Raw genomic sequence first — 26,650 nt, 5'->3', positions numbered from 1 at the left:
CAGCAATCATTGTAAATTAGCTACTGGCAACTTTCTAAAAACACATGTGGCTGGGCACAGTGGCTCACACTTACAATCCCAGCACTTTGGGAGGCAAAGGCAGGAGGATCACTTGATCTCAGGAGTTCAAGACCAGCCTAGGCAATATAGGAAGATCTCACCTCTACCAAAAGAAATTTTAAAAATAGCTGGGCGTGGTGGTGCAGGCCTGCAATCCCAGCTACTCAGGAGGCTGAGGTGGGAGGATTACTTGAGCCCAGGAGATGAGTCAGCTATGATCCCACCACTGCACTCCAATCTGGGCAATAGAGCAAGACCCTATCTAAAAATACATACATAAAATAAAAAAAAAATTAAAACCCATGTGCCAAAAGATATATACAAGGATGTTTATAGTATCATCATTTGTAATTACTGACACGGCAATGTTGGATGAGAGAAGACAGATCCCAAAGAAGATATTCTGGATGATTTCATTTAAACAAAGTTCAAGAATAGGCAAAATGAACTGACAGTCCTGGAAGTCACCACAATGTTTGCTCTTGGGGTAAGAGTGACAGGAAGGAGGCACAAAGAACTTTTTTTTTTTTGAGACAGAGTCTCGCTCTTGTCGCCTAGGCTGGAATGCAATGGCGGCGATCTCAGCTCACTGCCATCTCCACCTCTCAGGTTCAAGCAATTCTCTTGCTTCAGCCTCCCAAGTAGCTGGGATTATAAGGCACCCACCACCATGCATAGCTAATTTTTGTATTTTTAGTAGAGACGGGGTTTTACCATGTTGGCCAGGCTGGTCTCGAACTCCTGACCTCAGGCCATCCACCTGCCTCAGCCTCCCAGAGTGCTGGGATTACAGGCATGAGCCACCGCGCCCAGTCAGGACTCTCAGGTTCTAAGGATGACCAGTTTCTCGATTTGAGTGCAGGTGACACGAACGTGTTCATATTGTGATACCTCATGGATTGGTGCCTCGTTATTCACGCACGTCTCTGTATATGTTTCAGTAACATTTACCATAAGAAACACACATGTCGAGATGAAGATTTTAAATAGAAACACACAGTTATTTCACTATGACCTGAGATGTGGGAGTATGGGGGGACCTGGGTTCACAGCAGCAAGTTGGAAGAGGAAACAGAACGTGGGGGGCCTGGTGAGTGGCCACAAGCGCTCTCAGAAGGAGATGTGTACACACTGGCTGCCCACAGGGTGTGTCATCAGGGCCATGCCACAGGCGGCCCTCTAGCGGAGAGGTTCCCAGGCCACATTCCGCAGGGACCCAGGTGGTAGGAGAGGCTCATAGACAGGACCCCTATTCATATTACCTGAAGTCCGTCAGAACAAATTGTTTGTCTCTATGTATTAGGTCTGTAAAATTTCATGAAAGAGAGGTGGAGAGGGGGCAAATAATGCCATTATAGGACCATCGCTTGAATGGAGGTGGTAATGTTTCTAACACGTAAAGGACCCTAAGCAGCCGCTGGAGGAAACAACCAACGGCCGTGCATCCCAAGGGCCAAGGGAATAGGCCTCCACCCCGTCCTCAGGAGCTCCCGTTACCAGTCACTTTCAGAGCTGTCATCCATGAAGGCAGACTAGGAGAACCCTCTCTCCCTCCTTCCCTCTGTTTAAGTCAACTGGCAGCGCAAAGGAGAAATCTACCACTCTGAGATCAGCAACTGTCTAAAGAGCTTGTGCGGTGCGAAGAGCAAGACAAGCTATTATTTTACAGTCCTGGAACTCAGGAGAGCCTACAGTAACCTGGCTCTTGGCTTATGGACAGATTTAGTTCCTAGAAAAAAATAAATACAATCACTTGAGGCCATGAGTTTGAGAGCAGCCTGGGCAGCACAGTGAGAGCCCATCTCAAAAAAAAAAAAAAAAAAGCTGAGCCATGCAGGGTGGCATGCCTGTTACTTGGGAGGCTGACACAGGAGGATGGCTTGAGCCCAGGAATCAGAGGCTGCAGTGAGCTATGATTGTGCCTGTGAATAGCCACTGCACTCTGGCCTCAGAGACAGCGCGAGACCTGGTCTCTAGAAAAAAACCAAAACTTGCATCTCCTTCTCCAAACAGGTATCTGCCACCCTCTTTGAAATACCTGGTCACCTGTCTGGACAAGCACCACCTCAACAACCCTTAACCACTTTGCTCTCCTACCCATTAACCAAACAATAACGAAGACTTCCTTGCTTTGTCTTCCTCTTTATGAATATCTCACATAGATTACATTTCAGCTAAGCTTTGGAACGAGTTCAGACTGGCAGGAAATAAGGAGACCGTGGGAGGAGAGGCAGGTGACAGAGAAACAGAGCGTCACATAGGGACAAACTTCCTGAACTCAAGTCTCATCATGTCTAAGGTCCCTGACTCTGCTGCCCGTCCAGGTCAATATCCAACAAAGATCTTAGAGAAAGAGAATTTAATCTGAACACATCTACAACCATTTACAACATACATGGTCTCAGCACATTCCGCTTAATCTTTTGCACTAATAGAGGAAAGCAGAGAACGACCATCTCAAACCGTCTGTGTGTCATAGCTAGACGCTGATGTCCTCTGGAAGGTTAATCTTCCTAAATCCTATTTGGTTCAGGCTGATATTAAACTCTGCTTCACCCCTGAGTACATCTGAGGCTCAGGGGCAGTTTAGACAAAAAGAGAAAGTGGGCTGAACCTGGTATTTGGCAATAGGGGAAAAATCACAAACAAACAAAAAGCAACCTAATTGAATTTGTTTATTCTTCTAATTCCCTGACACAATCTGTAACATAATACAGTAAAGTCTCACACAAAAGCTTTTAATATTTGTTTTAAAAGTAAAATTATAATAAAATATTATTTATAACTAATAAAACAACCACATTCAGACCCTTATAAATCATTAACTACCACTAGACTCAGCACACATACACCCTGAACAAAGTCTGCAAGACATAAGGTTTATTTTATTGTATTTTATTTTTGAGACGGTGTTTCACCCTTTCGCCCGGGCTAGAGTGAAGTGGTGTGATCTTGGCTCACTACAATCTCCCCCGCCAACCCTGGGTTCCAAAGATTCTCCTTGCCGGGCGCGGTGGCTCACGCCTGTAATCCCAGCACTTTGGGAGGCCGAGGCGGGCGGATCACAAGGTCAGGAGATCGAGACCACGGTGAAACCCCGTCTCTACTAAAAATACAAAAAATTAGCCGGGCGCGGTTGTGGGCGCCTGTAGTCCCAGCTACTCGGGAGGCTGAGGCAGGAGAATGGCGTGAACCCGGGAGGCGGAGCTTGCAGTGAGCCGAGATCGCGCCACTGCACTCCAGCCTGGGCGACAGAGCGAGACTCCGTCTCAAAAAAAAAAAAAAAAAAAAAAAAAAAAAAAAACCCAAAAGATTCTCCTGCCTCAGCCTCCCAAGCAGTTGGGATTACAGGCACCCACCACCACACCTGGCTAATTTTTGTATTTTTAGTAGAGACAGAGTTTCCCCATGTTGGCCAAGCTGGTCTCAAACTCATGACCTCAGGTGATCCACCCACCTCAGCCTCCCAAAGTGCTAGGATTACAGGCATGGGCCACCATGCCCAGCCAAGACATAAGGTTTAAACGCGCTTGCCCTTAATCGAGCGTCTTGCTGGAAATAAGACGGCCCAGGGAAAAAGTCTAGCTCCATGAACGAAACATACTCAGGGCGGGTCAGTTCCTCAACACCATTCTTCCGGCCCTGGCAGCCCAGGATGATTCTCTCTAAACCCAAGATTTATCTTTCCAGAAACCCACATTCCTATGCAAAGTAAGGTGAACTGAAACAAACAGCCCTTACCTGGGATTTCCGATGACTGGCTCTAAGAATAAACGGCTTAATCAGAAGCATCCACGGCACAGAGATCAAAGCCATCACCACAAAGAAACTTTGGACTTCTTGCTGCAAGACCAAAATGGCGAGATCTCATCATTTTCACATGACAGAACAGCACACTTTACATGATGAAAATAACCACTATGGGCCACCTCACTAGCACTTTATTTTGAGAGATCTAAAGCATTTCAATGAATCCATTGACCTTCACATCTGGAATATTCCCCTTGCAGATAGAGAAATATCTGTCCAGTGTATCCAAATGTTCGACACAGGGTAGATACTGGAAACTCTCTGTATTCCTCATTCTCTGAGTAGCCCCTTGTGCCATATGTAACCAGTCTTTTAAACAAGAAGTACACAGGAAACATTATAAAGGCACCCCTTGTCTTCAACTCCGTCCCATGGGGGTCGTTTTCACCTGGGTCTGGATGAAAACTATGGCAGGCCTCATGACGTTACCAGTCACTCGGTGGTACTCAAAAGTCCTTGGGTCACTTTAAGTCATAAATATTATTCAACCGGTAATTTTATATTTGGAATCCTAGATAATTATCTGAGCTCTCTTGCTCCTATCTCTTAAAAAAGAAAAAAGAAGTTCCTCACCATCGCTACCTGGCTTTCATCCCTTCAGTGTGGGCGAGTTACTCAACAGGCTGTGGGTTACCCACTTTGAACTCACTCTCGGTCTCTCTCGCCTTCCCTTTGGAGTGAGGCAGCCGCGGTCTTCAGGCCTCTGCTGAAACCCTGTTATCTTCCCGCTCCAGATCACCTTTCACGTCCTCACACCCTTGCCTCCTTTCTTATACACACCCCAGCGACCAGTTTAGAGGAGTGACTCATCGCTGCTATGCTCAAAAGAACCAGCCAGCCTCAGAAGGCTCAGTCAGGGCTGCTGAGAAGGATTGAGAGCACGGGGCTCGAAGGAAATAGAAAAACATATCTTGAGCCTTCACCTTTCTCCAAGCATTCTGACCAAGGTCACAGTAAATGCCAGGAGACAATTTATTATCTCAATTGTAACAAGATTCACCCTGATAATAGAGGGAACACTTTATCTGTTCCATCTTCCACCCTCACTCCACTATTTTTTCGAGATGGAGTCTCGCTCTGTCGCCCAGGCTGGAGTACAGTGGCGTGATCTCTTGCCTCCTGGGTTCAAGTGATTCTCCTGCCTCAGCCTCCTAAGTAGCTAGGATTATAGGCACCCGCCACCATGCCCAGCTACTTTTTTGTATTTTTAGTAGGGACAGGGTTTCACCATGTTGGACAGGCTGGTCTCGAACTCCTGACCTCAGGTGATCTGCCTGCCCTGGCCTCCCAAAGTGCTGGGATTACAGGCGTGAGCACTGCGCTGAGCCTTTTCTTTTTCTTATCAACGCTTGGGTAGGGAAAGAGGACACAACTAGGAATCGAACTCATGAGAAGGGGCGTGGACGTAGAAGCATGACATGAACTAGGACATCTGATGGGCGCAATCGCTGACAGACAAGCTTTGCACTGAAGGGCAGCTGGCCTTGTGGAACTAGTCACAGGGCTTCATCCAGAGGAATCAGGACCTATAGAAATGGGCCTTTTTTAGTGAAAATCTACCCTCAGATAAAATGATCAGGTTAGTCACTGGGAGAAGCCAAGGAGAAAAAGCTACTGTTATTTGTGTTATCAAAGAATTACTCACTGAGTTATTTTTATATCCAGCTCCAATAGGATCTGCATACCTTTTAAAAATAAAATATTGGCCAGGCGTGGTGGCTCATACCTGTAATCCCAGCACTTTGGGAGGCTGAGGTGGGTGGATTACCTGTGGTCAGGAGTTCAAGACCAGCTGGCCAATATGGTAAAATCCTGTCTCTAATGCAAAAATTAGCCAGGCCTGGTGGTGGGCACCTATAATCCCAGCTACTTGGGAGGCTGAGGCAGGAGAATTACTTGAACCCAGGAGGCGGGGGTCACAGTGAGCCAAGATCGTGCCACTGCATTCCAGCCTGGGTGACAGAGTGGGACTCCATCTCCAAAAATAAATAAATTAATTAATTAATTAAATATTAAGTTGATAATGAGGCTAAAAGAAATGGAAGAAATCAGAGTGGCAATAAAGTGCAATGGTTGGGATGAACTGTCTCTGGAAGAGGAGCAACAAATGCAAAACAGCAGCTCCCGCCAGCTTTGGAAGCTCACAGAAGAGCATGAGTTTGATTCATGGTTTTCCAGAAACCATCTACCCATGTGAATACAGGGCCTTCTCTTCTTGATTCTGTTTCAATGATTATTCTTGTTAATTTAGCCAGAGTGCACTCTTTGAATAAAAGATTATTAAATATTAAGGTGCCATAGAGAACATTCTACCATTGCAAGCCTATCAATCTGAGGGTTATTTTTTTTCCTGCTTCATAGCCAATGTACAAGACGATCTTCAACCCCTCTGCAATCATCCCTCTCATGTATTACCCAGCAAGAATGGCTGCAGCCACTCCACAGCCCTCAGTGCTTGTGCCTTCATTTAATAAGACCCTTTTGAAATGTAAAGGATGTAACAGCCTCCACTGGACGCCAAGATGGCTCAGTTTTACAAATAACTACTCTTGGCAACACTCAAGAGTAGGAGAGAGGCCGGGTGCTGTGGCTCACACCTGTAATCCCAGCATTTTGGTAAGCCAAGGCAGGTGGATCACTTAAGGTTAGGAGTTCAACAGCAGCTTGGCCAACATGGTGAAACCCTGTCTCTACTAAAAACACAAAAATTAGCCAGGCGTGGTGGTGTGCACCTACAGTCCCAGCTACTCAGAAGGCTGAGGCAGGAAAATCATTTTACCCCAGGAAGCAGAGGTTGCAGTGAGTCAAGTCTGCGCCACTGCACTCCAGCCTGGGTGACAGAGCAAGACTCTGTCTCAAAAAAAAAAAAAAAAAAAAAAAAAAAAAAAAAAAAAAAAGAGTAGGAGAGAAATTTGACATAATCAAGTAAATAAAAGAAGAATTTTAAAAAAGCAGAAATACCTGATGTTTGTAGAGGGGTGCATTGGAAGAGTCACTGTAGTTAAACAGAAACATGTTGATGAAGTGGATGAGGATGCTGGGGGCGTGCTGAGATACATGGACGTCAAAGCAGCACCACTTGAAAATGATCATGAAAACCAGGTATCCAAACAGACACAGGATAAAAATCATCTCAGGGATAAATTGCAGAATGATGTTGAGAGTTCTTCTGAAGTATCTGGGGGTGGAAAACACACACATACACAAGATAGAACATCAGGGGAACATTAGGACTTAATTATTCTCTCAAAGCACAAAATGTTCTATCTTTTTTTTTTTCGCACTACTGGCAAACAACAGCACCCCACATCCCCCAGCAAAAAGCAATCCTGTATGGATGCATAGAAAAGAAAATGAGAAGGAAATACTGGAAAGTGCTTTTGCACAAGAGTCAGAGAGAACCACAGTCTAGAAGTAACATCTAAAGCAAAGGTCATGCCCACACAGAGAGGGTGGTGATCTGACCACAGCTTCGCACGCGGACCTAGCTCACAGTTGCACATTTAAAGGCAAGAGGATATATAATGGGAATTTGGAAGCTTTTTCCTAAGAACACTCTAAGATAGGGGTCGGCAAAGTGTGGCCCACAGGCCAATTGAGCCTATCATCTGATTCTGTACAGCCTAGAAGTTGAGAATGTTTTTTTTTGTTGTTTTGTTTTTGTTTTTGCTTTTTTGAGATGGAGTCTCACTCTGTCACCCAGACTGGAGTGCAGTGATGTGATCTCGACTCACTGCAACCTCTGTCTCCAGGTCCAAGGGATTCTCCTGCCTCAGCCTCCCAAGTAGCTGGGATTACAGGTGCCCGCCACCACACCTAGCTAATTTTTGTATTTTTAGTAGAGACAGGGTTTCACCATGTTGTCTAGGCTGGTCTTGAACTCCTGACCTCAGGTGATCCACCTGTCGGCCTTCCAAAGTGCTGGGATTACAGGTGTGAGACACCGTGCCTGGCCTCCAGTCTTTTTTTGAACCCTCAAATATTTCTGCAGCCAGAGGAGCATTTACCTCGGACAGACTCTGCTTAGGAGAAACGGAGGAGCTGCCATTTCCAGCCAACCAGCTTGTCTTGGCTCAAGCCAAAATGCCCAGGGAAGTACCCCTCATAGGAAGAAAACTTGTACAGAGAGATGCAGGTCCCAAACCAGTGGCTCTGTCACCACTCATCATTAGTGTGATCAGACAGAGCGGGCAGAGAGTCCATCAGGAAACTTACAAGTGATTGAAAAGGCTGAGGATGACACCAAAAACCATCTGGACAATTCCCAGGATCACCGACATCTTCATTTTATAGGAGTTCAAAAATGTGAGTTTGTTTGAAGCCAAGTTCCAAATCTGGATGGGAAATGGGACAAAAAACAAGTGAGAGAGTCTTAGAAGTTCTACTGGAGTCGAGGGCTGCAGCACAACTTACCCTGAGCGAATCGCTCTGGGAACTGCACTTTCATGTTTCAGTCCAGCTCAATGCATGCGTTTTAGAGTCCGAAAAGGAAAAAAGCATGAAACCCTTTATAAATGCAACTTTAAGGACAAAAGTAACAGGATCATTAGTGCTATCATCAAACTGCTGGAGGAAAATAGGGGAGAAAAATCCTACGTGAAAAGATAATCTGGGAGGCCGAGGCAGGTGGATCACTTGAGGTCAGGAGTTCGAGACCAGCTTGGTCAACACGGTGAAACCCTGTCTCTGCTAAAAATACAAAAATTAGCTGGGCATGGTGGCAGTTTCCTGTAATCCCAACTACTCAGGAGGCTGAGGCAGGAGAATCGTTTGAACCCAGAAGGCGGAGGTTGCAGTGAGCCGAGATCGCGCCATTGCACTCCAGCCCCCTGGGTGACAGAGCAAGACTCTGTCTCAAAAAAAAAAAAAAAAAAAAGAAGAAGAAAACTAATCTGAACCATTATGGCAAGATCTCAAACTTGCCTCAGTTTCCCTAATCATGGTCTATAGATCATTGGCCCGTGAATGTATCCAATCCTTTTTAATAATACCACCTCTTACTCTGAAAGTCTGTAGTGCTTCACATGACGAAGCATTTCCCCAGGCCCTTCTCAAAAAGCTGTTCCAGTAGCCAATCTTTGTAAGCGTGATGGGTAAGACACAGTCCCAGCCTTCTACACGACCCCTGTTTTAAACAGCACTGCCAGGTGGGGCTCATGTGTACCTGTCCTGCCCCAAACGATACTGGTGATACTGACATGAGGAGAAAGCACACTGGGTGGTCGTGCAGGGCAGGTGGGTGGAGGGGTTAGTGAGGGTCTCACGCTGGCTAAGGACCGGAGTCACTAACATTCATCTTCCCCATTTAAATCTCAGCAGCCCCATAGTCTCCACTCCCACTCTGTGGAAAGGATTCCAAGTCCTTGCTCCTTCCCCTGTCCCCATCCGTACTTGAGGTACATCCCAAATTGTTTTCAGGTTTGCTCTGGGACGTGTCAAAGGTGACAAGGGCACAATGGCTTTCTCACCTTTTCTTTTTTTTTTTTTTTTTTTTTTGAGACGGAGTCTCGCTCTGTCACCCAGGCTGGAGTGCAGTGGCCGGATCTCAGCTCACTGCAAGCTCCGCCTCCCGGGTTCACGCCATTCTCCTGCCTCAGCCTCCCGAGTAGCTGGGACTACAGGCGCCTGCCACCTCGCCCGGCTAAGTTTTTGTATTTTTAGTAGAGACGGGGTTTCACTGTGTTAGCCCGGATGGTCTCGATCTCCTGACCTCGTGATCCGCCCGTCTCGGCCTCCCAAAGTGCTGGGATTACAGGCTTGAGCCACCTCGCCCGGCCAAGGCTTTCTCACCTTTTCTCCTAAATGACTTCCTCCTCCAAACTTCTTTGCTTCTGTTAAGGGGCCAACATCCAACCAGACACAACCTCAAACACAATCATCTCACTCCCTCCAACACACGCACGGGCTCACATGGTCAGGTGCTAATTTGCACCGATCCTTCCTTTGCAGTGTCCTGAGCCGGGCCAGAGGTGCACCCACTGAGGAGGCGGCTGCTGCGAAGCGGAGAGAAGGGACTCCAATAACAGATGCCCAGACCCCAGAGATGCCTCCTCTACCCTCACATGGGCCTTGGCATCTAAGTGGCACCAGGTGTGCCCCAGCCCTTAGCATTCCCCTTGCCCACCTGGCTGGACAGTTCCCACAGGCACATTCCATGCAGTGAGGGCAGGTGTGCTAGCACACTTTAAACCCAGCCAAATCTGATACATTAAAAATGTTGGCCAGGTGCAGTGGCTCACGCTTGTAATCCCACCACTTTGGGAGGCTAAGACAGCAAGATCCCTTGAGGTCAGGAGTTTAAGACCAGCCTGGCAACAAAGTGAGACCCCGTCTCTACAAAAAATTTCTTTAAAAATTAGCCCAGCATGGCATGGTGGCTCATCCCTGTAATCCCAGCTGCTAAGGAGGCTGAGGCAGGAGAATCACTTGTAAACTCGGGAGGCAGAGGTTGTGGTGAGCTGAGATCGCACCATTGCACTCCTGCCTGGGCAACAAAAGTGAAACTCCGTCTCAAAACAAACAAACAAACAAAAATCAGCCCAGCATGGCATGGCGTGTGCTTGTAGTCCCAGCTGCTTGGAAGGTTGAAGCAGGGAGATTGAGCCCAGGAGGTCAAGGCTGCAGTGAGCCATGATCATGCCACTACATTACAGCCTGGGCAAGAGAGCAAGACCTTGCCTCTAAATAAATAAATAAAAAGAAAATTTTAAAATGTTAATAGTTAAGTACCAAGCACATACTAAGCAATTTAGATGTGTCTATTTCATTTAGTTCTACTGAAAACTCTGTGAGATATAGTTATTCTCATTTTACAGATAAGATAATTTATCATAACCACAGGAAGATTAATTTACTTACATACCTAGGAAGAAATAACATAAAAGCAACTAATATTCAAGGAGTATTTACCACATTTGTGCATCAGACTCTGTTCTAGGGGTTTTACGTGTAAACATAATTTCATTTGCTGAGCAACCCTAGGAGTTAGGGCTGGTGTTTATTTTTATTTTTATTTTTATATGTATATATATATTTTTTTGAGACAGAGTCTTGCTCTGTCGCTCAGGCTGTGCAGTCTCAGCTCACTGCAACCTCCGCCTCCTGGGTTCAAGCGATTCTCCTGCCTTAGCCTCCCTAGTAGCTAGGATTACAGGCACCCACCTCCACGCCCAGCTAATTTTGTATTTTTAATAGAGATGGGATTTCACCATGTTGGCCAGGCTGGTGTCGAACTCCTGACCTCAAATGATCCGCATGTCTTGGCCTCCCAAAGTGCTGGGATTACAGGTGTGAGCCATCGCATCTGGCCTAGGGCAGTTATTATATGCATTTTATAGGTGAGGAAACAGATATAGAGATGTTAACATGCTCAAACTCACAGAGCAAGTAAATAGAAAAGCAAAGAGTTAAACACAGGCAGTCTGATTCCCGCGTTAAGAGCCCAGGCTCTTAACCATTTTGTTGTGTTCATTTGTTATAAAATTTTCAGAAACACCTTAAAGCCAGCTATGATGAAGGCCAAATATTTTGTGATTTGATTCACAAATAGATGCCAAATGCAGTCAGTAAATGCACTGTAGAAATTTGTATTATGTAAAAAGTAAGCCTATATATATATATATATATATGATACAAGTACTAACACAGGGACAGACATTGATATGGTTTGGCTGTGTCCCCACCCAAATCTCATCTTGAATTGTAGCTCCCATAATTCCCATGTGCTGTGGGAGGAAGCCGGTGGAAGATCATTGAATCATGGGGGTGGTTTCCCCCATACTATTCTCACGGGAGTCAATAAGTCTCACAAGATCTGATGGTTTTATAACGGGAAACCCATTTCACTTGGCTCTCATTCTCTCTCTTGCCTGCCACCATGTAAGATGTGCCTTTCACCTTCTGCCATGACTGTGCGGCCTCCCCACACAATCATTTTCTTTATAAATTACCCAGTCTCGGGGATGTCTTTATCAGCAGCATGAAAATGGACGAATACAGACATGTTCTGTTGAAGTGGTTATCTCTGAGGAACAGGACTGCAGGAACTGGAGAGGTAGGAAAGGCAACTACTACTTTTCTTTTCTTTTCTTTTCTTTTTTTTTTTTGAGAAGAGTCTCTCTGTATCACCCAGGCTGGAGTGCAGTGGTGTGATCTCAGCTTATTGCAACCTCAGGTTCCCAGATACATGTACTTCTCCTGCCTCCCAAGTAGCTGGGATCACAGGCATATGCCACCATGCCTGGCTAATTTTGGTATTTTTTTTTTTTTTTTTTTTTTTTTTTTTGAGATGGGCTCTCACTCTGGTTGCCTAGGCTGGAGTGCTGTGGCATGATCTCAGCTCACTGCAACCTCCACCTCCCAGGTTAAAACAATTCTCCTGCCTCAGCCTCCCAAGTAGCTGGGACTACTGGCATGTACCAACGTGCCCAGTTAATTTCTGTATTTTTAGAGGAGACAAAGTTTCACCATGTTGGCCAGGCTGGTCTTGAACTCCTGACCTCAAGTGATCCACCCGCCTCAACCTCCCAAAGGGCTGGGATTATAGGCATGAGCCACCACACCTGGCCAACTCCTGCTTTTCTTTATATAATATTTTGTGTGGTATAGATTTTTAAAATCATATAGGTATATGTATTATTTTAGGATAGAAAGACCAGAAATTTTCAAAATTCTAAATGTTACTAGGAACAGATTTCATTATTTTCAAAATCCCACATTCTCTTTCACCCTGACATATTTTCTTTCTTTTCTAACTTGTGGGCAGATGACAAAATTGCATGCAGAGTAGAAAATCAGGATCATGCAGTTCTGCAATGTGAAATACTGTAGCTCCACTCTGTCTGAGGAGCAGCAATGGACAGGCAGGATTTGCTGATGAATTAACTGTGGGCTGTGGAGGGGAGAGGTGAGACTATCGGAGCAATGAGATTCCAAACAAAGGAAGATCAACCAGACCCTAAGATCATCCCCGTCTAGATTCCCTCTCCACCTGCTTACTAAACATGAAATTCCTTTGACCAAGGACAATGTCTTGCAGGCCACAAAAATTCAAACTAGTTTTTAGTGCTTTGCAACTTATAAACCAGCCTTCAAGGACTTTACCACTTTTGATAAAAATGCAAGTGTCCCTGGGTGGCAAGTATAAACAAATCCTGGGCAAACTTTCTGTTTTTATAAGGGGAGGGAGGTGGGAGATAGCAGGATGACCCAGGAAAACTTAACAGGAGGTGACCTGTAAGCCAGGAGAGACTGGAGAACCAATTTTAGGGCTAGTACTATTTACTTCTAACTGTCAGCAACAAAAACTGAGGTCTCACGTTCTCTCCCATAAAGAAAGAGCTTAGAAGAAACATGGACAGCATTTGCCAGGTTCAGTTTTCATTTGGAGCATAAGGCCGCCACCTGGTGGCAGCATGCACTGGGCCAATAAAAATAAACAGCTTTACATGAATGGGCATGTGTTATATCTCCTCAAAACCACTTTATATCTACAGGCTGCGAGGAAGTATTGTTTTGCTTAGCTCAAATCAAGCTGACTAGGATAGATATAACAAATAAAATGAAGCAAATACCTTTCAAAAAAAAGTGTCAATTCTATGCAGTAAAACAAAGCAAACATAAAAACAAATCCACACTTTTTTAGAAAAAAGGGAAATGTTTCCCACTGCGAGAAAATACAAAGCAGGGAACTTAAACTTGATTAGGATGCTAAATAGCTTATGTAATATACATTCTCCCCAGGCAACCAAGTGCCTTTTAAAGAAGCAATTATTAAGCACCAGGGATGTGACTGATGGAGAAAGAGGCAGATGTTTGGGGAACTATATGGAAAATGGGGCTGGGCAGAAGGTGTAGATAGCACATTTACTTGAATCTGGCTCTACGTGTCACAAAAACATCAGCAGAAGTTATTTCATCTCAACACAAGTTTGTTGATTTGACAGGCTTTGTTGGCCTTTTCTTCTCTATCCAGAGGTCTCCTCCACAAGACAGTTCACATAATAAATATTTAACCCAAGAAGACATCATTACCGGATCAATCCCAAATGGGTATGGATTTCCAAAATACACTCCTGGTATGGCTGGATCCAGCTGCAGATATGGATTTTCCTCCATTACATGAGTACTTTAGAGGGAGAAAGGGAGAAAAACAAACAATGATCAACCGGAGCAGAAAAAAATGCTATAGTACCACCAGTCACTAACTTGCCCACCAAAGCCCAACTATTGGTGCAACTCATCAATTCAGTTGATTCAATATCTACTCCGCATCAGTATTGTCCTGAGCACTGAAGCTACAATCTGAGTTTCCGAAGAGATCTCAGCCTGATGTGCTAAAGTAAAGAAAATCAGGGCCGAGAGCAGTGGCTTACATTCATAAACCCAGCACTTTGGGAGGCTGAGGTGGGAGGATCCCTTAAGCCCAGGAGTTTGAGACCAGCTGGTTGTGGTGGCACATGCCTTTAGTTCCAGCTACTTGGGAGGCTGAGGAGGGAGGATCACTTGAGCCTGGGAGGTCAAGGCTACAGTGAGCCATGACTGCACCACTGCACTCCAGCCTGGACAACAGAGTGAGACTCTGTTGAAAGGGAAAAAAAAGGGGAAGGGGGAGAGGGGAGAGAAGGGGAAAGGGAAAGGGAAAAGGAAGGAAAAGGAAGCGAAATCAGGGGTTGTACACACATCAGAAACGAAGTAGAAGGCAGGGATGCTGGGAGAACGCAGGAAAGAAACCCTAGCCCAGGGATATGCTTGGGAAGTCTCCCCAGGGAACACTGGGGCTGCTTCTGAAGGATGGATTGGTTTTTTACATACACACTTCAACTGCTAGGAAACTTACCTCTAAAAACACGTAGCCCATTGAATGTCTTTAAACCTGTATCCCCTTTTCACCCAGAAGCATGCATGTCAATGGAGAAAAATTTCTTTTTTCTTTCTTTTGTTTTTTTTTTTTGAGACAGAGTTTCACTCTTGTTGCCCAGACTGGAGTGCAATGGCATGATCTCGGCTCACTGCAACCTCCGCCTCCCCCCACAGCCCGACCCCAGGTTCAAGCAATCCGCCTGCTTCAGCCTCCCAAGTAGCTGGGATTACAGGCATGTGCCACCACGCCCAACTATTTTTTGTATTTTTAGTAAAGATGGGGTTTCACCATGTTGGTTAGGCTGGTTTCGAACCCCTGACCTGAAGTGATCTGCCCGCCTTGGCCTCCCAAAGTGCTGGGATTAGGCGTGAGCCACCGCACCTGGCCCAGAAATTTCTTACTCTCTGTCTCTGCAAGCCTTAAGGGGGTGAGAAAGTTGAGCTAATTTTTTTTAAGAATCTGCATCTGTGGAATGGTTCAAGGAATGAGCATTTGCAATGAAGAGGAACAGGCCTGGCATGGTGGTTCAGGCTTATAACCCCAGCACTTTGGGAGGCTGAGGTGGGTGGATCACTTGAGGTCAGGAGTTCGAGAGCAGCGTAGCCAACATGGTAAAATCCCTTCTCTACTAAAAATACAAAAATTAGTCGGACACAATGGCACATGCTTGTAATCCCGTCTACTCAGGAGGCTGTGGCAGGAGAATTACTTGAAACCAGAAGGTGGAGGTTGCAGTGAGCCAAGATCGCACCACTGCACTCCAGCCTGGGCAACACAGCAAGACTCCATCTACAAAAAATAAAATAAATTTAATTTAATTTAATTTAAAAATAATGAAATGATAAAGAACAGACAGCACACAGTCTTGACAGGCTGTCTAGAAATACACTCCCTTCCCTTCTGCAGTGAGGTGCTGGGGGCCTTAGGTAGCAGCTGAGGAAATCGGGAAGCCTGGCCTACTGTCCTGGCCCTCAATATAAACGGCAGCAGCTGATCGTGACTCACTCACCCAGACATGACCCCCATCCTAATGGCATGACTCAGTGCACATGGCTGGCTTTCCATAGCAGAGAAGTGTTTGTGTGTTCACAAAGGGAAAAGTCACCCCTGACAGGAGGGAACTGGCCTGGCACCCACAGCTAAGCCATCGTGTATCCTGCTGAGCATAAACAACTTCAAAGGACAGCAACATCAGGCAAGGCCACCTGGCCGCTAAGAGTGATTAAAAACAAGATCATTCCACAATCATACCCCAATACAGGCAAAAAAGGATATGGTCCAAACCACAAAAATGATCCAACATCCCTGTATCCTAACAAAGGCTAAATCCCCTAAGCCCTTTCTAATACCCTCTTAATAGAGATGGTTTTCCCAGTGAGGCACCATTTCCTTCGTTGAGTCAATACGCCCAACTCCAATGACTACAGGAATGTTTTCGGTGGTCTTTCAACCATCAAGGAAGCAGGTCCATCAAGGAACCAGCTCGCAGCTGGTGACCAGAATCAGCTTGCTCTGTACTTCAGCTGTCTTTTTCTTCTACCACAGTGATAATGAGGTTCTGCCTTATACTCCTGATCCTTCACATACGGCTGAGCATTGCTCCAATTCAAGACCAAAGAGTCTTGAATTGGGGAAGAAGATATTTGCAGGTGCATACGAGAACAGCATTCATACCCATATCTGCAGCGTGGTAACAAGACAGTTAACTTGGGCCTTTCACAATGATACTCCATGGGAAATGGAATTTCATGTTGGTAGTCTGGTGAAATTACGCAGATTGAACAAGTTTCAAAACTCATCTCAGCCAGGAGCACTGGCTCACGCCTGTAATCCCTGCACTTTGGGTGGGCGAGGCGGGCGGATTACCTGAGGTCAGGAATTCAAGACTAGCCTGGCCAACATGGTGAAACCCCATCTCTACTCAAAATACAAAACTTAGCTGGGCGTGGTGGCGCACACCTGTAATCCCAGCTACTTGGGACGCTGAGATGGGAGAATCGCTAGAACCCGGGAGGCAGAGGTTGCAGTGAGCCAAGATTGCGCCACTGCACTGCAGCTTGGGCCACAGAACGAGACTCCATCTCAAAATAAAAAATAAATAAAAATAAAACTCATCTCTATACTTATGAGTTTAAATCTACAGAGCAGAACTAAGTGTATGAATGAATGTGTTTGTTTGTTTGTTTGTGATGGGGTCTTGCTCTGTTGCCCAGGCTGGAGTGCAGCAGTGCCATCATGGTTCATTGCAGCCTCAACCTCCCAGGCTCAGATGATGTTCCTGTCTCAGCCTCTCGAGTAGCTGTAACCACAGGCATGTGCCACCGTGCCCAGCTAATTTTTTTTATTTTTCATTTTATGTAGAGGCAGGGTCTCCCCGTATTGCCCAGGCTGGTCTTGAACTCCTGGGTTCAAGCGATCCTCCCACTTTGGCCTCCCAAAGTTCTGAGATCACAGGTGTGAGCCACCGTGCTCAACCTAATTTGTTTTTAAATTTATGAAAGTTTTGTTCTTTTGGGCATCTCTTTAGAATACTAATTGCAAAGCAAAAAAAAAAAAAAAAAAAAAATCACGACACAGCTGTCTGTATGTCATTCTGGAAAATGTTTTATCCTTCATTTTTCTATATTTTTATTTTTCTACATTTATTTAAGGTAGGGAATCCCATCTCTATGTCAGGGAACGTAGGCCTAGCAGAGAAACAAGAAGTGACTGCATTAGAGTCTCGATGCCCCCACACTAAAGATTCCTACAGTCTCCTGGAGCCTCTCTGTGCCCACATCAAACCCCTTGAATGCCCTCAGGAAAGCTTTATCAAAAGAAACCCAGGATTGGGCCAGGCGTGGTTGCTCATGCCTATAATCCTAGCACTTTGGGAGGCCAAGGCAGGTGGATCACGAGGTCAGGAGATCAAGACCATCCTGGCCAACATGGTGAAACCCCGTCTCTACTAAAAATAACAAAAATTAGCCAGGCATGGTGGCGTGTGCCTGTAGTCCCGGCTACTCAGGAGGCTGAGGCAGGAGAACGGCTTGAACCCGGGAGGTGGAGGTTTCAGTGAGCCGAGATTGCGCCACTGCACTCTAGCCTGGGTGACAGAGCAAGACTCCATCTCAAAAAAAAAAAAAAAAAAAAAAAAAAAACAGAAAGAAAAAGAAACCCAGGATTGAATCTTTTCTAACTGAAAAACTCTTGGATGAAATTGATTGTTCATTCTGTCCCCCATTTACGATGTTCACTACAGATTTTGGTGAGCCAGTAAAACCCATGGAGTCCCTTCCTTGGGAGAGGAAGAATGGGAAAAGAGATTGTGAACACGTTTACCTATCTCAGCCTTCACTTTGGTCCTCTTTTCTCATTTGTTCAAAGGGAAGTTCCAGGATGAGACAGAGAAATCTTAAGCTGACCCAAAGAAGCCGGGCAGAGACAGATGTTAGGAAATGTCACCACTGATATGTTTTACAAACTAACCCTCATGCTGCTGTGGAAATCTCAGGTACGTGATGCACGTAGCCTAAGATCCCCCCGAAAATCATGAGGCTGTCACAATTTCTATTTGTTCACTTCACAGTCCCCTATCCTCCAGAGTCCCCTGTCCTCCCCCAGTTCATTAAATTGACCCACCTCTCAAACTCTAAAATCTTTCTCCCCATAAAAGTCTCCATTCCTGAAAGGTTGTGTTTCCATTCTGAAGACTGCTTGTCTGATTAACGGCATAAAATCACTGTGGAATGCACAGGGGAAGGGTGGACTGTGCGGATTTAGAGACTTTCCAGGTCCCTCTATTCTACAGTCCCCACATATCCTTACCAGGTGACCCCTATCCCCAACTCTGTCAGCCAGAGGAAAAGTACAGGGAAACAGCATTGCAAAACCAACCCTTTCCTCATTTGCTTTTTTTTTTTTTTGACATGGAGTCTCGCTCTGTTGCCCAGTCTGGAGTGCAATGGTGCAATCTTGGCTCACTGCAACCTCCATCTCCTGGATTCAAGCAATTCTCGTGCCTTGGCCTCCCAAGTAGCTGGGATTATAGGCACATGCCACCATGCCCAGCTAATTTTTGTATTTTTAGTAGAGATAGGGTTTCACCATGTTGGCCAGGCTGGTCTCGAACTCGTGACCTCAAGTGATCCTCCCACCTTGGACTCCCAAAGTGTTGGGATTGCAGGCGTGAGTCACCATGCCCAGCCTCTCATTTGCTTTTGTTTGAGACAGCATCTTGCTGTGTTGCCCAGGCTGGAGTGCAATGGTGTGATTGTAGCTCATGCAGCCTTGACCTCCTTGGCCCAATTCATCCTCCTGCCTCAGCCTCCCAAGTAGCGAGGACTACAGGCATGCCAACTCATCTGGCTAATTAGTTTTTCTTTTTTTTTTTTTTTTTTTTTTTTTTTTTGGAGATGGAGTCTCACTCTGTCACCCAGGCTGGAGTGCAGTGGTGCAATCTCGGCTCACTGCACCTCCACCTCCCAGGCTCAAGCAATTCTCCTGCCTCAGCCTCCTGAGTAGCTGGGATTCCAGGCGCCCACCATCACACCTGGCTAATTTTTGTATTTTCAGTGGAGACCAGGTTTCACCATGTCGGCCAGGCTTGTCTCGAACTCCTGAGCTCAGGTGATCCGCCTGCCTCAGCCTCCCAGAGTGCTGGGATTACAGGCATGAGCTACCGTGCCTGGCCTATTTGTTTTGAATTTTCAAGTGCACCTCTGAGTAGAGCTAGGTGTAGACTCCCCCAACCAAGAAAACAGTCACTGAGGCCACCCGGATGGCCAGCGACTGCGCCATCTCTCTCCATCAACTCACTTCCATGTGCCGTTTCTGAACATGGGTTGGACACTCCAAGAAGAGCCGAAGATGTTCAAGGACTTGGAGAAGCAGTCATTGTAGATCAAACCCGTGTAGATGGAGAAGATGCCCATAAGTAGGATCAGATAGCGCCCGTGGAAGAAGGTGTTCCAAATCTGGCCTCAGAGACACAGAGAGCATGACCGTCAGTGGGCTCTGAAGCAGACCCCGGAGGAAGTGTTCTATAGGATGTCTCCAGCATCACTGGTGCTGGCACCCTTTGGGGGGCCATATGACCATGGCAGACATCAATCATCCAGACAGGAAGAGCACACACATCATGGTTTTTAGAACATATAGGTGCACCAAAAAGTCCTAGGCTGGTATTTGTTATCGTTAAACAAAAACCATATAGGCAAAAATTAGCCGGGCATGGTGGTGCATGCCTGTAATCCCAGCTACTTGGGACGCTGAGGCAGGAGAATCACTTGAACCCAGGAGGTGGAGGCTGCAGTGAGCCAAGATTGCACCACTGCACTCCAGCTTGGGTGACAGAGAAGATTACAGGCTCACACCTGTAATCCCAACACTTTGGGAGGCCAAGCTGGGCAGATCACCTGAGGGCAGGAGTTCGAGATCAGCCTGACCAACATGGTAAAACCCCATCTCTACTAAAAATTAACCAGATGTGGTGGTCTGCACGTTAGTCCCAGTTACTCGGGAGGCTGAGGCAGGAGAATCACTTGAACCCGGGAGGCGGAGGTTGCAGTGAGCTGAGATTGCCCCACTGCATTCCAGTCTGGGTGACAGAGCAAGACTCTGTCTCAAAAAAAAAAAATTAAAAAAATTTTAAAAAAAAATATATATATATGCATGCCTCAGATTATTCCATTGCGCCTGCATTAGAAAATAAACTGAAGTGCAAGCAAGGCCTCATCTGCTTAGGAAGGGACTTGAAAGCAGGTGGCTGGTGTCTCTGGTGCTTCCAGGAAATAAGCACTGAACTGGCCTCTCATGGCCGCTACATTTATGACAAGTCAGATGTATACTCATTTTGCATCTTGTCATTGTAAAGTTGAGTCCCTGTCTGACTGTGTCTGCTGAGAAGAATAAAGTGCTTTCTCATAATACTGAATAATGTGTGTCAATCATTCCAAGAAGTGCTGACGTGTAACTCTGAAACTCAAAATGTTTACCATACAAAACTACATCTTTAAGCTTGGCATAGAAAACTATATTAAAACTATATTGGTCACAGGTTGATTGTGTCCTCTAACCTTGACATCGCTGACCTAGCTGTAATTAATTCAACCTGTAATAAAACATTGCAGATATTTTTTTTTTTTTTTTTTTAGATGAAGTCCCTCTCTGTCACCCAGGCTGGAGTGAAGTGGCACGATCTCGGCTCATTGCAACCTCCACCTCCCAGGTTCAAGTGATTCTCCAGCCTCAGCCTCCCGAGTAGCTGGGACTACAGGTGCCCACCACCATGCCTGGCTAATTTTTGTATTTTTAGTAGACACAGGGTTTCACCACGTTGGCCTCGAACTCCTGATTTCAAATGACCCACCCACCATGGCCTCCCAAAGTGGTGGGATTATAGGTGTGAGCCACTGCCCCTGGCAAGCTGATATACTTTGAACCAATGCACCCTCTTGAGTTGTCTAAGCCTTCACAGCACTCTGCGAAGGTGGAGAAACTTAAGAGCGGGGAAACGATGTTCAGGGTTTCTCAGTGTTCAGAAGAACACGGGTCCCAGGCTGCTTCTGCCATGAACAAATACTCATGATATTTTAAGTAAAAACACTACAAATAGTATGCACTACTTGATGCCAATTTTTGAAAAATTGGTGGATAAGCACAAACAAATTGGAAAGATATCCAAAAGCATTCCTGGTGATTTTTCTCTAGGTCACTAGATGTTGCATTTTTCTAATGTTTACAATGATTACGTATTTCTTTCATAATCAGAGAAAAAAACCAGAGTTAGAAAAAATATATAATGAAAAAGAAAAATCGATGCCTTATCAAGTCATGAACAAAAACCCAAAAATGCTGAAAGGAACGGCACCACACCATCCAAAGGAATTACCTTTGGCCAGAAGTTGTAGGTTAATTTTGGCTCTGTTTTACTTTCCTTCTCTCCCTTATTTTTCATAAAAATGTGTTATTTCTATGGTGAAAACCACATACAGGTTTTCATACTCTGAAAATGAATGGGGGCAAGACGGTCAGTGGACACTCACCTCATTGTCTGTCTTCTGGGAGAGCAAGCGTCTCTCATTCAGAACCATCCAAAGTGCGGCCAGGAGCATCACGGTTCCGTGACCACAGTCTCCAAACATCACAGCGAACAGGAAGGGGAAAGTGATGATGGTGTAGGGGGCTGTGGAGGGGAGACGCACAATACCTGAGGCCTCAGCACAGCCTCGGGGCCCCCACCTCAGATTCCCTGCCACAGCTCCACGATCTTCATGCGGGCTTCCATAAGTCTTTCTGGTTGTCGTTTCTCACCATCCCCACCCTGACACATGATTAACTGCCATATAAATGAGCGCATCTGTTTCTAGGCATTCTTTTTTTCAATTTTTTTTTTTGAGACAGGGTCTCACTCTGTCACCCAGGCTGGAGTGCAGTGGCACAATCATGGCTCACTGAAACCTCCACCTCCTGGACTCAAGTGGTCCTTCCACGTCAGCCTCTTGAGTAGCTGGAACTACAGGTGCGTGCCACCATGCCTAACTAATTTTTAAAACTTTCTGTAGAGATAAGGTCTCACTATATTGCCCAGGCTGGTCTCAAACTCCTGGTTTCAAGCAGTTCTCCCACCTCGGCCTCCCAAAGTGTTGGGATTACGGGCATGAGCCACTGCACCCAGTCTATGAGTAGGCATTCTTATTCCCCACTTAACAGATGTGCTGAGGCTTAGAGAAGCTGAGTGACTTGTCAAAAATCACAAAGCCAAAAAAAAGAAAAAACTAGAAAAAAATCACAAAGTTTGACAGAACATAAGATCAGCTTTCTCTCTCTAGGTGCTTTCTATACTCTTCTCCACACCCATCTTTTGTCTGTTTCTCCACCATTCACATGCGCCACACACCACCAGCAGTTTGCTCACAGGGACCCTCAACCCAGGAGGCCCCTGCTTTACAGGTCACAAATTAGACTGGGCCTCAGGCTGGAGAAGAACAGCACCAGGCACTGCTTGGATAAAGGGTATCTGGTCTATCCTTTGACTTTATTTTATCTATTTTTTTAGACAGGATCTCGCTCTGTCGCCAAGGCTGGAATGCAGTGGCGCCATCTTGGCTCACTGCAATCTCCGCCTCCAGGGTTCAAGTGATTCTCCTGCCTCAGCCTCCTGAGTAGCTGCGATTACAGGTGCCTGTCACCATGCCCTGCTAATTTTTGTCTTTTCAGTAGAAACAGGGCTTTGCCATGTTGGTCAGGCTGGTCTCCAACCCCTAACCTCAAGCAATCCACATCCTCAGCCTCCCAAAGTGCTAGGATTACAGGCGTGAGCCACCGCGCCCAGCCTACCCCTTTATTTTATTAACCAAGCTAGCAAGATTCCACAGCTTAGGACACCAAGAATCGAGTCTTCTAAGTTCTGTGTACTGGTGTCTTTCCCACACAGTAACTATAGGACTGTGAAGATGCCAAGATACGGCCCTCACTGAATTGGTGAAGGAAATGAACACCGACTTCAGCTGCCGGATGAAGCTGCAGTTTAAGGGCGCACAGGTGAAGACAAAAAGCAAGTCTTTCACCAATCGGCATTTATAGACGACATCACAGCGTATTAGGAAACCAATGAGGATTTTAGGAATCCCACTGCTTGCCCCTACTATCCTACTTCTTCCTCCGATTCCCACAGCTACTACCCTAGCCCCAAGCCTCACAGTTTTAACAAGTTCACCTCCTGGGTCACCTCAGGGGTCCATCTTACCCAGTTTTCACACTGCCCAGTTGTGCAATTAATCGGATCTTTACCTGGGTTTATCTCACGGTAGCTGCCGACACCGTAGGCATCGACAATATTCTGGAAGCCAGCTGTGAATTTATTGGTCCTGTTAAATGTGGGAGGGGCTGTTTTAGATTGCACTGTGGTCATGATGGGGGCCATGGAGGAGCCACTTAGTTCCTGGAGGGGGAAAAAAAAAAGCGACAAAGATGTAAGGAGGAGAGTCTTGGGCTAGATGTCAGCACAAGGGTCACAGTCCCAGCTCCTGCTGTCCCTTACTGAGTGAACTTGGGGCAACCCCTTGATCTCTCTGAGACTCAGGACGTCATGTGTAGAGAGTTGATAGCTTCCCAATACTTATCCAATTCATCTCACAGGAGGGCTGTCAAGAGAACTGAGTCCCTCCGGGAGGGAGTCTCTGACAATCTCCCATCTCCTGCTGCTGTAAATGCGAATGTTATGACTCCTGGCCCTCTATGCTTCCCTCCTCTCCACTTTCTCAATTCATCACCCCCTTCCAAATGGTCCTGACCCTTCCCCAGTTTTTTCCTAATTGCCTGCTTAGACTTTCAAACTCCAATGTGTCACCGACACCACAAAATCCAGGATTCATCGACTTGCCGCAGAGCCAGGTCCCCTCCACAAACTCCTGCCCCTTCAGCAGAGCCTCCATTCTCCCGGATTCCTAGAATCTTGGAATCACGGATTTGTCCCTTCTCTGGTTTCAGTCAGTCGATCACCCACCAAAGCTTGCTAATTCCCCCTTCAGAATCCTTCCTCCGATTCCCACAGCTCACCCTAGCTCCAAGCCTCAGCGTCTCTGCCAGCCTCTCCCCTCTCCATTTATCTAACACCCAGATTGCTCAAGCACTTTTAATACAACAAACAAAAAGCACTATCTTACTCATGTTACTCTCCAGCTTTAAAATCTTCAAAGGCTGCCTATAGCCTAAAGAATGAAATCAAAACTCTTTAGTCTTGTGATCAAGACTACTTAACAATATGCCTTAATCCTCCATTTACACCTTCACCCCTCCCCACACTTCCCCATGGAAACTGGCCACGTCTACACTAGCCACCTCTCTTCTCCACTTGCTCAAGTCTTTTTTCTTTTTCTTTTTTTTCTTCCTGAGACAGGAAGTCCAAGGCTAGAGTGCAGTAACATGATCATAGCTCACCACAGCCTCAAACTCCTGGGCTCAAGCGATCCTCCCGCCTCAGCCTCCTGAATAGCTGGGACTACAGCCATGCAATGCTATTTTGCACACGCTGGTCTTGAACTCCTAGGCTCAAACGATCCTCCTGCCTCAGCCTCCAAAGTGCTGGTATTACAGGCGTGAGCCACCGCATCCATTCTACCTACTTGAGTCTTAACAATTCCAAGCGCTCCCTGTCCAAGAACCGTACAGCCACTGCACGCCTAACGGCACTTGCCATCTGCACATCCAGTGGGATCTGACACCAGCTGGACGAGTGCTCATGGTCCCAGCTTCAATCCTCCGCTGCCTTCGGGAGGCCCCACCCCGCCCTACCTCCCTTCACCTGCTCCCTGGCCAGCCTCCTACCGTTCTGTGCACGCATCACTTCCTCCAGGATGCACCCCTGCCCTGCTCGGCCTGGTTGAAACGCTTTTTAAGTGCCCCATTTAGGTGGTTTTTGGACCATGATGTGGGGACATGGGAGTGCATGAGGAACAGTTTCTGTATTCAAATCCTGCCTCCTGGCTATAGGACTGTGGTCAGGTTACTTCTACTTTCTATGCCTCCATTTCTTTATCTGTACAAAGGGGATAAAGAAAGCCCCCACCTTCTAATCTATTCCTACTACAAGGCCTTTACCTTCAGATCCCTCTATCTGAAAACCGTTCCTCCCGCTCCCATCTGCCTACTTAGAGGGGGTTTCTTCAGATACCACGAGATCTGCTGTCACCAGATATGCCACCCAGCTAGCAGGGCAGGCTTCCCACCCAGCTAGTTCCCCATCAGCTGAACCAGCTGCATGCCACCCAGTCCTCAACCTAATGGTTTCACTCCTGCCACCCCGTGAAATCATTCAAACAAGCTAATCACATCCTTCCGCAGAAACCAAAGGTCACCTCACCCTCATTCACTGCAGAGCCTGCCTCCCACCGGCCCTGCTGGTTCACTTTGCTCCCAAGCACAGTTCCCGAGGGCAAGCCCTGTGTGGCCCACATGGCATGCAGTGTTCTCCCCGGGCTCTGAGGACGAGTGATTAAAAACAGCTGTCAAGCCCGTCTGTCCAGTGTCGGGGTAATGTGTTCAGCCATCTTGTACTATTTCGGGCAGAGGGGGGTCCCTCCTTCAATGGGGTGAATAACGTGATCAGAACAAGCCCCCTCTCCCCATCCCGCCCCTCACTGTCCCCTGCTTGGTTTCCTGCCCACCACTCATCACTGCTTGAAGTCTCATTAGTCACGGACATACCTCCATGTCCCTTTCTAGAATGTCTATCAAAGCAGAGCCTTGGCCTGCCAGTGTGTAAGCCCTAGATCCATTCCTAGTACACAGGGAATATCTAAGGAATGAATGGAGGGGGTGGTAAGAACTCAACAAGGACAGAGTGCTTAGCGCATTGCTGGCACACAGCAAGCAATCTACATATTTTGGCTCTTATTATAGGTGCTTGGTTATTTGTCTTTCCAGCTAGACTATAACCTCCATGAGGTAACACTTAGTATTTACACTCTAGCAGAGTGGAGCTGGGCATGGTGGTCTGTGCCTGTAGTCCTAGCCACTTGGGAGGCTGAGACGGGAGGATCAACTGAGCCCAGGAGTTTGAGGCTGTAGGGCAGTATGCCCATGCCTGTGAACAGCCCTGCACTCCAGCCTGGGCATCATAGTGAGATCCCCATCTTTAATAAGAAAAAAAAAAAAAAAAGACACCCCCCCCCCCCCGAACAATAGTCTAGCTGAGACACTGGCACATGAATGCACAGTATGGTCAGGCATGATGGCTCACACCTGTAATCTCAGCACTTTGGGAGGTTGAGGCAGGCGAGGCGAATCACCTGGGGTCTGGAGTTTAAGACCAGCCCGGCCAACATAGTGAAACCCCATCTGTACCAAAAATACAAAAATTTGCTGGACGTGGTAGTGAACACCTGTAATCCCAGCTACTCAGGAGGCTGAGGCAGGAGAATCGCTTGAACCCGGGAG

The 26,650-nt window shown here is 46.5% G+C and overlaps 1 protein-coding gene across 5 annotated transcripts in view; it reads right to left on the bottom strand.

Moving 5' to 3' along the window:
* The window catches only part of ATP6V0A4 (ATPase H+ transporting V0 subunit a4), a 92,610-nt gene that overhangs the window by 20,017 nt on the left and 45,943 nt on the right, over positions 1–26,650 (bottom strand). For all 5 annotated transcript variants that reach the window (XM_050785003.1, XM_050785001.1, XM_050785004.1 and 2 more), the window contains 7 exons: positions 23,504–23,654; positions 21,757–21,896; positions 19,529–19,686; positions 13,903–13,996; positions 8,086–8,204; positions 6,832–7,048; positions 3,802–3,903 (listed from right to left, as the gene is read on the bottom strand). In XM_050785003.1, the coding sequence (XP_050640960.1) occupies positions 3,802–3,903; positions 6,832–7,048; positions 8,086–8,204; positions 13,903–13,996; positions 19,529–19,686; positions 21,757–21,896; positions 23,504–23,654 (981 nt within the window). The remainder of the gene's footprint in view (positions 1–3,801; positions 3,904–6,831; positions 7,049–8,085; positions 8,205–13,902; positions 13,997–19,528; positions 19,687–21,756; positions 21,897–23,503; positions 23,655–26,650) is intronic.

The sequence above is a fragment of the Macaca thibetana genome, chromosome 3 (assembly GCF_024542745.1).
Source record: "Macaca thibetana thibetana isolate TM-01 chromosome 3, ASM2454274v1, whole genome shotgun sequence".
NCBI lineage: Eukaryota > Metazoa > Chordata > Mammalia > Primates > Cercopithecidae > Macaca > Macaca thibetana.
This window is presented reverse-complemented; position numbering and strand designations above follow the sequence as displayed.